General features: G+C 43.1%; 1 protein-coding gene across 1 annotated transcript; it reads right to left on the reverse strand.

Annotated features, from left to right (window-relative positions):
* Positions 1-3,846: 3,846 nt before the first annotated feature.
* On the reverse strand, positions 3,847-11,546 carry LOC306942158 (transmembrane protein 151B-like; the record flags this gene model as incomplete). The annotated part of the gene is made up of 6 exons (XM_079527903.1): positions 3,847-4,647; positions 5,012-5,177; positions 6,534-6,676; positions 8,828-8,920; positions 10,113-10,433; positions 11,451-11,546. The coding sequence occupies 6 exons, from the start codon at positions 11,544-11,546 to the stop codon at positions 3,847-3,849; spliced, it is 1,620 nt and encodes a 539-aa protein (XP_079384029.1).
* Positions 11,547-12,569: the final 1,023 nt, after the last annotated feature.

Raw genomic sequence — 12,569 nt, forward strand, 5'->3', positions numbered from 1 at the left:
TTAACAATTACAGTCAGTGTATGTTTTTAAAGGACCATACCAGTGTCACATTTCTGACAAATTGACAAATATTTGGCCACAAATAAATACATCTATTATTCTATTTCTATTTTAGATGTTCTATGTGTCACTGAACTTGAGTCAGTATGGTGCAGTTCAGGGTATAATAACTTTTCTTTTTTAATGTAGCAAGTATATTTTAATATAATAATATTAAACTGGCGCTAGTTCAGCTTGTAGTAGGCTACAGCAATACAGTCATTTTTGTGGAAAACATTTGATTACTTATGCTCAAGTTTCCACACCTGTTGTGAATGCCAATGAATGGTGGGTGAGTAAGGAAGGACCAAATACAAGGAGCATGCTAAAAGGCAAAAAACATTTTAGGCCTACGTTTTTGTGAGGTATATTATGGCCAATGTTTAGGAATTAAAACACAATGACCCATGGTATGGTCCTTTAAGTCGATATGTGCTGTACGTACGGTGCGTCTCAATCTCAGACATTATGCATTGTCCATAGCAGTGTACTGAAATATACTGAAATACATAATTTATATCTTTATAAATGAACATACATTAACATTCAGCATGAATACAATTCATAATGTCTAGTGTCACTTACAGTAAGTGTGCATAATACTGGTATCACTATAGTGTTGAACAGTTTTGTCAGGACAAGATTTAATATGTGTATATTCCCCTTAAATATTACAAAAGTCTGTCTTATTAGTTTGTAATGATGTCAACGTGTGAGTTTAGCCTCCTTAGAAACGGAATTCAAAAAAGCAAGACACAAAACAAAATAAATTGTCAAAATCGAAATTCAATGATATTCAATGTTGTTTTTTTGTGTGGAATGTTGCTGCCTTCTGTACCATTATGCAAAGTTTTGGAAGCCGGAAATAGCTGATCTATAAGCTCACAATGTGTTGCATCGCCATGAGTAGTGAGCATTGCAGATCTGCTGTTGTCACAAATACTGTATCTCAGCACATTCACGTGATCATAACCAATTATATCCCATAGACACATTTCTACAATAATACAATGATATTACTTTGGTGAGTAAAAATTTATTGAGTGTATAATATACACTAAATGTGTATATTCTACTGTACCACATCATAAATGCTGGTGGTTTACATTCAGACATGTTTTCATGGTATTAGACTTAGATTGTTTCATTATGCTATTTTTAAATGCACCTGCTTTTTGTAATATGTGTTTTTAAGATTCTGTTTCTGTTTTCTGGTGTGTTTTTGTATTATATCTTTTTGTACCGTGTGTTTGTCATGTATGTAAAATCATTGCTGTAAATGTTATTTGTTTGTATACAGGGCGCCATTGAAAAAGAGACCTTGGTCTCAATTGGATTCCCCTGAAATAAAGGTTTCAATCAGATAGCAGGAAGAAATTGTTTGTGTGCACAGATTTGAAGTCAACATCCATACATTTTGGTTGTTGGACAGACAGTGCCACCAACTGGGTTGTACCTCAACATGTTGTGTATTACAAATCCCTATCTTTTGGTTCAGGCAAACCCAATGAGATATGTCTTAAAACCAAAACAAGTGCAATTTTGAGACGGACATATAGTCCGACTTGGTCTTGTGTATTCACAATCCTCAGTGGTTATTGCTGAATAGACATTCGTGAGCCATATCATTCCCAACTACAGTATATATACAGTATTAAATACATTTGTGGAAACTCCTACAGTAAATACATTTAGTCGCTGTCGAGTGGAAATGTCAAATGTCCAAATCCAATGTAGTTATAATTTAGTCACAAGCTCTTGTTAGTACTCTTCAATGGTTCAATATTGATTAACACCCCCCCCCCCCCCCCACACACACACACACACACACACACATGACGCACGCACGCACGCACGCACGCACGCACGCACGCACGCACGCACGCACGCACGCACGCACGCACGCACGCACGCACACACACACTTAACCACTTAAACTCACACTTAAACATGTAGGTTAGCAAACGACATTCACTCTCTACTGTCATGTCTAGCCCGTATAGTTACACTTGTCATTTCAACGCAACATTTGTGAATGGACGCACTGTTGGCTGAACATAGCCGTGGGCGTGGCTGTCTTATCGCCTGATTTTATAAAATGGTTGCTGCCGGGCGGAAAACTCTTATATCTCCATATTCTAAGCTTTTGTGTTTTTTTCATAAATTAATGCCCAGTCCTATTTGATCATACTACAGCATCACACAAAAGTATCAAAAGTGGTTTGCGGTTGTTTTGAGCTTGTAGAGCTTTGGCTTACTTTTGAATTTGAATCCTGAAAAGTAACAGTTTTGGACATTTCCACCCGACAGAGACGATAGAGTACTACAGACGAAAAATAGTTTAAGTCCAAATTTTATTCTGACCCCTCCACGAAAAGGCCTCGTTGTCCTGACCCCTTATCCATCATTTATACATTATGGATAATTAGTGTGGACTTAAACTGTTTTGTCTGATTAGCTGATGTACAGTATAAGCTCACAACGGATCACATCTTTGTCACGGCACACGTCGTACAACAGATTCTACAATTAGGCATGAGTGTGTTCACACTTAACACTTAAACGCGACATGCCTGTTCGGATTCGTGATTGGATTTAATGTTCCAATCCTGCGTAATACATAAATGGTAAAAAAAAAAGGCCATTGGTTCTCTTCTTATTTTAATTATTCACTTCGAGACTGAGGAACTCTGTCTTTATTTTACACCTTTTTTTTAATGTGATATTTGATGTTTGTATACCCCTATCCTTATTTCATTTTAAATCTAACCGCAATGCCGGGGTAGCTTGCACTCAAAACAATTTCACCTTCACTTATAAATAAGTGATTAAAAGTGAGTTTTCTTTGTAATGGTGGAATACCATATGTGCCGGTATGGCTGCTGGAACAGAGACAAGTACATACCCACAACCTACAATAGATTATTGCTTTGGTGGTGACTATTGATGGTCTTAGTAGAAAGATTCACTATGCAGCATCACACTAAATAGCACTAAAATAGGTTATTTGGCTCATAATCATAGGGGAACAGAGCCTCTTTTGGTGGTATATTAGCACCTACAGTATCTAAAAGGCGCTACTGTATATAGCCATTACTTACTTACTTTAGAAGCCATTAGATTGCCTAAAGTAAGCTGAAGAACCAGTAAAGAACCACTGAAGAACAATAAGAGGCTTAAGAGGTTCTTTTTACAGCAGCAATGCTATAAAACACCCCCTCAAAGAACCGCTGAAGAAGCACCACTATTGGCTTTCTTGAACACATGTATAGTTAGTTGTATGCAAATCAATGAAACCCACACACACCACCAGTATAATATATACTCCTGTTTTCAGAATTGATTTGTGCTAACGTTTCGTTTTGGCTGGAAACGCTACGCTACCGCCAATAATTCTACAAACGGGAGTATATATACGCTGGTGTTTCATTTATCTTCATTACGTGGTGCACTTTAGATCCAGCACCCAGCCAGGTCTGGGACGTGCGTGTCTTCTGCCCCCTGTTCTCATCCCAGCTAGTCGCGCGATACAGGAAACATTGTTTTTTTTCACGCCATGCATCTGCTTTCCAGTGTCTGTGTCTGTGTGAGATAAATGCATAGTTTAGAGCGGTGGTTCTCAAAGTGGGGTCCACGGAACTCTCAGGGTTCCTTGGGGGGGGGGGGGGGGGGATTCTAAATTGACCCTTACAAGTCTGTAACTCTGACAGTATACAAACACAACCTGACACGTCCATTCGGTGCCATTTGCATATACTGTCACAGTTAACACCGTTGAAATGTTCAAGTTCGAGAACCACCAGGTTCTTAGAGGGAGGTCTCCACACAGGAGCCGTTTCTGTGGAAGGACCGGTGGTTGTGGCAGCCCTCGCTGCAGTGCACTATCAGCACGGGGAAGCACAGGGCGTCCTGGTAGTCCGGCGGGTCCTCGTGCTCCTCCTCCGACGCGGCGGCGGCGGCGGTCGTCAGCCGTGCCGACAGGCAGCGCGTGCTCTCGCCGGGGCTCTCCTCCTCCTCCTCCTGCTGCCGCTCGCCCACCAGGCTGCCGCTCCGCCACAGGCAGCTGCGCTGGGAGCCGTAGCGGCGCGCCAGCGAGAAGCGGCTGCCGCTGAAGGGCATGCGGGAGCCGCCGCTGCCGCCGCTGCCGCCACCTCCTCCTCCCCCCGTGCAGATGCTGAGAGCGCTCCGGGAGAAGACCGACGAGTAGCTGATGGCGCGGCTGCAGCGCTCGCAGTTCTGCCGGAAGCCGGCGAAGTTGGCCGGCTGGCACGGCGCGGCCGCCGCCGCCAGGTCCATGAGCCCGGCCTCCGAGTAGCTGGGCACCAGCTGCTGGTTGGAGCGGATGTGCCACTCCAGCTCCGTGCTGTCGATGGTGTTGACGCGGGGGATGCGGCCGCCGCGGCAGCACGGCTGCTCGTCGCCGCAGGGCGTAGCGGGAACGAAGTCGTGCCCGAAGAGCTTCTCCACCCGGTAGTGGACGAAGGCGGTGCGGTACTCGGCGAGCACCCGCAGCGGCCAGGAGAGGGTGAGGAAAGACGCAAGCCAGAAGACGTAGTGGTTCAGGTACCACGGGTGGCGCTCGGGGTCCGACAGCACCACCACGTACTCCTTCATGGGTAGGGGGGATATATGGAAAAATATAATATCACGATACTTTATCAAGCAGTATCACGATACACGATATTATCACGGTATGTTTTCATGCGTTTTTTAGGGTTATTGTTTAACAAAAACTAAAAGAAAAAGGAGTACCAGAACATTTAGACCAAAATACTGCGAACTGCGAGTCGTTCTACAGAAGTAATGTTAATGAGTGTAGTAAAAATGCAATATTTGCCTCTAACAATGAACTGCAAATCATAGAATGCGCATTCACTGTATCACAATTCTTATACAATATCTCAGAAAATACATTGTATCGCGATGTTTTATCACAATACAATATTTATCAGTGTATCGCCCACACCCCTACCTTCAGGTCGATGTTCTTCAGGTGCATGCCCTCGCGGGCCTCCATGTAGTCGTCCAGGCCCTCGTTGTCGGTGAAGAACCTCGCCCGCTGCGTGAGGTACGCGTTCTCCGACTCCACGTTGGCGAAGCTGAAGCACTTGGTGAAGCGCAGCCTCGTCAGCGGCGACCTGCAGCCGGACGCAGGTCAGTCAGTCCACAACAAAGCTCCATCTGACTGGAACAATCTTCCGCTTTCACTCAGATTAATTATACCTCTCTTGGCCGTTTCAGGACTTCCCTGTATTCACATCTCCAAACAACCTGGTCATGCTTTTAAAACCGCTTGCACACACGTGTATTCTAACTTTGATGGTGTGTATGACAGGTAATAGTACTGTCTTCTCCATTATTTCTTTTTTGTCACTTAAATTTGTATTAATTTTCTGAACAAAAGCAAAAGAAAACAAAAACACATACAGTACAAACAAACATGAAAAAAATCAAAATTAAATAAAGTCGACATTACGTTTCACACTTTGCATGTTAAATCGCATATTCCTAGGCATACTGTTGCTCCTCATTCCCCCATTCCCTTATTCTTTCTGTTCCGTCTTAAATGTTGTCCATTTGGACCATTTGTCCTCCATTTGTTCTTCCTGCAGTCTCAGACGGTGTGTCAGTGTCTCCATAAGATGTATCTCCTGAATCAACTCCTCCCATTGTCCCTGTGTTGGAGGTTCTATCTGTCCCCATTTTCTTGTGATAGATTTCTTTCCTGCCGCCAATAAAATGTTTACCAGATATCTATCCTCTCCTCGTATCTTTCCCCCCATCACTTTTCTCCATTATTTCTACATGTCAATGAGTCGAGGGCCGGGGGTGTGGGTGGGAGAAGGGGAGCAAGCTAACTGTACCTGTATGTGTATGCCTTGTGTATTTGTACTGTAAGTAATGTTGCACGTATGTGTTTTTGTACTGTGTACTTGCACTGTATGTGTTGTAGTTGTGCGTATAGGACAGTGTTGATTCCGTCGACTAAAACTATGAGGATAATGTTCGTCGACTACCTTTTTCACTGACGAAAACTAAATGGAAACGAAATTAAAACTAAGCTATGGTGACTAAAACTAAGACTAAATATATTGAGAATTTCGTCAACAAATAAAAACTAGACTAAAATGTTAGGAAGGGACTAGTGGACAAGAGTCTACAAGCTCGCAACACGTTGCATCGCGGCACGTTGTGAGCTTGTAGATCTGCTATTTTCAGCAAGTGTAAAATCAGTCATTACGATGACATCTAGGCCCGCCAAAATACAAAATCAACTAAAATCTTATGATATTTAGTCGACTAAAACTAGACTGACACTAAAACATTCCAGATGACTAAAATGTGACCAAAACTAAATGAAAACTATTCAAAAGACTGTGACTAAAACCAAAAATCTAAATTTGCTGTCAAAAGCAACACTGGTATATGCCCCCCTCTAAAGATGCTGCATCTCCAGGGGCCATCCTCCCAATAACATTCGGACAAACTCTGACCTCTCCAGCCCGAGCATCCGCTTCGACACGTCCCGCACGCCACAGCGGCCGTGGTCGAACTCCGCCTCCGCCACGTGCGTGTTGACGCGCTCGTGGTACACCTGGGTGCTGGTGTAGGCGTCGCCGTTGCGATAGCGCGTGACCTATGCCGCAGTGGTGGAAAGTGACTGAGTGCCATTTACTGAGCTTAACCCATTTAGACCTGAGGACGATTCCACAAAATGTCTTCTGAATCCTGACAGTTTTCTGAAAAACCCTATGTTTCTGTCAGTGGTGCTCAACCTCAAAGATTTGCACCACATTTTCACGATTTTTTCAAAAATACCAGATCTACAAGCTCATAGCGCGGCACCGAGTGCCGCGCTATGAGCTTGTAGATCTGCTATTTTTCAATAGCTAAAGTATAACATAATGCTTAAAACACTAAAATGGGTTCCCGCCCAAAATGGGTAAGTACAATTGTGTGGTATTTATTTTTCTTCACCTTACTTGAGTATTTCCAATTTCCAGTACTTTACTTTGACTTCTACTCCACTACATCTCTCAGAGGCAAATATTGCACTTTCACTCCACCAAATTTATTTGAAAACTTTAGTTACTTTGTAGATTTTGATCATTATTACAAAACATACATTAATCACTTCTGACCTGTGTAGTGGCCTATAATGATTGTATGAGAGTGTCAAGAAGCTCCAGTGCTAGCCAGATGTTTGTTAGTGTCGGAGTACTTACCTGCTCTGCTGTACTACGTAACCTTACTCTATGTACAGATTCATGTGTAGGGCATCTGAGTCAATAAACGACATCATTGCTGTAATAACGGACCCTACACGCAGTTCACTCAGGTTCTCATCGAGACTGTGGAACCACTGGCGCACATGTCTGTATGTCAGAAACTGAACAGTGTGGGATATGTGCATATTATGTACCTTTTTTATTTATTTTAATTTTTTGTATTTACTGTTATATTGTATTGTTTGTGATCCTCCTCCTCCTCCTGGATCCTCCTGGGTCTGAAATAAAGATTGATTGATTGACCCATCTACATTTTGGCCATTTGAAAATAGCCGATCCACAAGCTTGTAGATCAGCTATTTTCAAAAGATTTGTATACATTAAATGTATACAAATGTTGAAAATTCTGAAAACTTGAAATGCGACATTCTGCACAATGACTACTTTTTGCTTTTGGTACTTCAAGTACATTTTGAATTCCGGATTTTTACTTATAACGGAATATTTCTATATTGCAGTATTGATACTTTTACTTAAAGGGATATTTCGCTTTCATTTTATCGTCTACTCAGGCTTATCATGTGAACACCCCAGACAGTGTTGCATGATTCAGTATATTTGATATTAATTTCAGCTGCCTCGCCCCCTTCCTACACAAACCCACTGTAACTCCATTTTAACCATGTTAGATTCAGAGAATATATATTCTTTCACAGCAAACGTTTTTTAACTCATAACCTTGCTTCTGGGGGGGGTTCCCTGACTCCCTGGAACAAAATATCAGATGGGGATCGAAAAATATATTCAGATGGGGATCGGCAGCCAATTACATACAATGTCTGGGGTCCTTGACATGAAATAGTTTGAGCACCACTGATAATAGAAACATAGGTTGTTCAGAAAACTGTCATGATTTAGAAGACATTTTGCAGAATCTGTTCTCAGTCCTAAATGGGTTAGGTTAAGGTAAAACAAATGTAAGTAGGGATGCACACGCAGCTTAGACACACCAACAGACCGACATGCGGAAACAACGGCCGGACATGTGGTCGAACATGCGCTGCTCTCATGCTTGCGGTTAGGGTCAGGTTAGGGTTTGAGGTAGGTTGTCTGTCTAATACCAACCAGTGTCTAAACCAGTGGTTTTCAACCAGTGGTCCAGAGACCACCAGTGTTCCAGGTGGTCCCCAGCTAAAGGATGAAGAGTTGGTAACCAAATTTAACTCTATGTTACGCTCTCAAGAGTTAAGTTATTGTTAAACATCTGAATTACTTAATTTACAAGAAATCTACACGATTAGAGAATGTAGAAGAAATTAAGAATTGTAATTTTGATCTACGTTTGCCTGTTTTCTCTACTAAATACAGCATGGAATTGTGGACAAAAACAAAAAAATATCTTTAGTTTTGGGTCTGAGAGGCTAAATGTCATCAAATGGTGGTTCCGTGGCTCAAATGCTGAATAAATAGTGGGCCCTGGTATGAACATGGTTGAAAACCACTGGTCTAAACTAAAGCCTGCATACCCATAGTGAGTACATGTTCCACCACTGACGTACCTGCCGCGTCCGACGGACGTAGTGGTAGCTGATGGCCTTCCACCAGATGCACGGCTTGGCCTGCTGCATCCTCTGGACGTGCTCGTAGACGCCCTGCACGTAGGGGTGGGCGATGCGGAAAAAAATACATTATATCACCATATTATTGTATCACAATACACGATATTATCACGATATGTTTTCATGCATTTTTTTTTAACCCATTTAGGCCTGACGTCGAAATAAAAAAAAAGTCTTCTGAAAGAATATACATATATTCAAAGATTTGTGCCGCATTTTCATGATTTTTCAAAAATAGCAGACCTACAAGCTCATAGCGCGCCACTCGGTGGCGCGCTATGAGCTTGTAGATCTGCTATTCAATAGCTAAAGTATAACATAATGCTTAAAACACCAAGAGGGGTTCCCGCCAAGAATGGGTTTTAATGGCTATTGTTCAAGTTACGTAACAGCACAACTTATACAAACACGAAAAGAAAAAGGAGCAACAGACCAGTGGTCCGAGGACCACCAGTGGTCCTTGGTGGGGTTCCAGGTGGTCCCCAGTTCTCAAGAGTTCAATTATTGTTAAACATCTGCATTAGTTAATTTACCAGAATGGACGAATGGAGAATAATTGCTATTTTGATCAAAAGTATTCTTTAGTTTTGGGTATGAGAGGCTAAATCGAATGGTGGTCCGTGGCTCAAATGCAGAATAAATAATGGGCCTTGATATGAAAAGGGTTGAAAACCACGAGACCAAAGACCGAAACCGTCGTTCTACAGAAGCACAAATTCACGTATATAGAACTGCAAATCATAGAATGTGCATTCACTGTATCGCGATATATTTACCAGTGGTTCCCAAAGGGGTCCTTGAGGGAGTTCCAGGGGGTACCCAGCTAAATGATAGTTTGGAACCAAATGGACCCTTATGGGTCTGTAACTCTGAGTGTACAAATGGAACCAAATGGACCCTAACGGGTCCATTTTCCAATATAAATTGGGGGTCCCAGAGATAGAAATGCCATTAAATGGAGGTAGACTAATGCAAAGCCAAACTCGGGGTCCTTGAAATTAAACGGGTTGAGAATCACTGCTAGAGCCGTCAAAATGGCATATATTTTTCAAATGGGGGTCCGCAGGCTCATCAGTGTCAATTTGGGGGTCCTTGACATGAAAAAGTTTGGGAACGACCGATACAGTATATACGATATCTCTGAAAAGGCATATGGTGGAGACTGGAGACATCGCGTGGTCTCTCTCCAACGACATTCATCACGACATCGGCCCACGCGCCCTACCTCCACGTCCACCTTGTGCTGCAGCTCGTTCTTGACGTGGCAGTGCCAGCACTCCACCAGGTAGACCACGTAGAGCATGGCCAGCAGCGCCAGAGGGATGTACACGTAGCCGTCGGCGCACGGGCTGCTGTCCAGGTACGTCAGCGACTTGGCCTTGAAGGCGCCGGCGCCACCGCCGTCAAAGGCCACGCGGGTCACCCGGGTGACGTAGCACCACAGCGCGGCTCCCACGCAGGCGTACATGAGGACGGAGAGGAGCAGGCATTTCCAGAAGCTCTCTCGGCACAGGGACTTGCTCAGGGATTGCTTCAGGGGCCTCTGCTGTTGGTTGAAAGCGTTGTTTTTGACAGCGCACGCACGCACGCACGCACGCACGCACACACGCACACGCACGCACACGCTCACGCACACGCACACAGCACATTAAGTCCATGTCTCATATCGTTGCTGTCAGGTGTCTGCTGTCCTTTTGTTTATTTTTATTTTTTTTAAGTTAAATGCCCTGCTTTGTAATACTAACTACAGTGTCACACAAAAGTAAAAAAAAAGAGAAAAGAATAATGGAATATACTGTATTGAACCATTGAAAAGTATTAACAAGAGCTTGTGAGTAAATAATATCTATCTTTTTCCATGTTCTGAAAAGTAACAGTTCATATACATTTACAAGGTTTCCGCCCAATAACAACACAACAAGAAGCTTTGCCAGCTTTAACATGCAAAGATTAAGACTAAAAGATGTCTAATTCCGAGTGGGAAAAAATGGAGACACTGTGTAGGGCTAAATGTAGGTAGCCTAATCCTTGAACAAATCCAAATGGGTGAAAACAAAGCAAATGGTTTTCCCTAGGTCTGTGATGATCTCATGCTATTATTTAAGCATGCAGTGTTCTCCTGTTTACTTCTCCAAGAGGCTTAACTCGAACCAGTTCAAATTGGGTATTAAGGCTGCACAACACATCTCTTCAAAAAACAGCTGAAAGCCCTGAAGACATGCAGGTAAAGATGACAGGCCCTGATCATGATGTATCAATGTAGAGAGTGCATGAGCTACAGCAATTATAGCAATTACACGATTTACTACCAGAGAACACAAACGTTTCCCTTAAAAACATAACATAACATAACTAAATAACTATAAATCCTCTTGCCATATAGTCTTGATCCAAGGCTAACACACCATGTGCATCGGTATACATACATGCACTGAATAGCTCACGATAGCATGCATATAAAGTATAATTCATTGAAACACTGCAGGGTTACATTCTAATCCCTTCCAGCGTTAAGCAGGCAGGCTACTTAAAGACGACTACAATAGATTCATATATTGTATACCTCCTCTCTGGTTTCCTCCTCCAGCACGGTAGCTGTGCTGCTGCTGCTTTCGATCGGGGTCGTCGCAGCAGCAGCGGCGGACGCTGGTGGAGACATTGTTGTTTGGACTTGGAGCCTCTTGATGAGGAGTCACGGGGCGGGGATGGAAGAGCTGCGCCAATCTCTTCGATCAGCACCACCGTCCCTCAAGCAAGATTACAACAAGTCATGTCTGACTTCCATAATTGGCAACATTCGTACATCATTGTATTAAGGACATGATTCACGCCGCGAGGTTAAAATAATAATAATAATAAGGCAGCATGAAACGTGGTGTACAACAAACCAGATTTGGCGGAAATCTTGAGGTGGGACCGGTGTGAGCTCCGAGCTGTCCGCCGGCGCCGACAGTCCGCGCGTCTTTCCGCCACGTTTTAGTGTTCACTGCCGCAGTAACACGATTGATTATTATGAATATTATATTATCAGACTATTGCCTCTTGGAAATGTATGCCCATCCATTCATTCCTGCCGCCTCCTCCTCCTCCTCACTACAGGCAAGTATAGTTGGCGTCGTCACACGCAGTGCCTGGTAGAATATACAGCAGTGCTTCAAGGACCCTCGTAACTCTTACTTAGAGTTACACTCCTCAAAAAGGAACCCCGATGGTCACTGAACCCCACTCCGAGAACCACTGACAGTAGGCTACACTACTGTGAAAACAACCGTATGGATCTGTCCATGGTGCTGAAACAGTGACACCTGCCCGTAATACACTAAATTGGCTGCAAGTATATATATACATTAGTGTGTGTGTGTGTGTGAGATTTTCCATGTCAAGGACCCCTCAATTTGTATGTCTTTGGCTGCAGACCCCCGGCCATCTCAAAAATATGTTGTGCCTGCAGGGACCTCCCCAGAAGCAAAGATTTGAGTTACAAATGTTTGCTTTAGTTTAAAGTTTTTCAGAAAATAAATGTTCAAGAATTGTCAAATTACAATATCTCCTGTGAATGATAATGATCCACCTGAGAGACGGCATAACTTAAACGAGATACCCAAACCGCTTAAGTTTAGCATAAATAGATAGATGAGGCAGCCTGCGATTTGGCTAGGAATATGGAACTAATGAAGACAGC

The sequence above is a fragment of the Electrona antarctica genome, assembly GCF_951216825.1.
Source record: "Electrona antarctica genome assembly, chromosome: 18".
Taxonomy (NCBI): domain Eukaryota; kingdom Metazoa; phylum Chordata; class Actinopteri; order Myctophiformes; family Myctophidae; genus Electrona; species Electrona antarctica.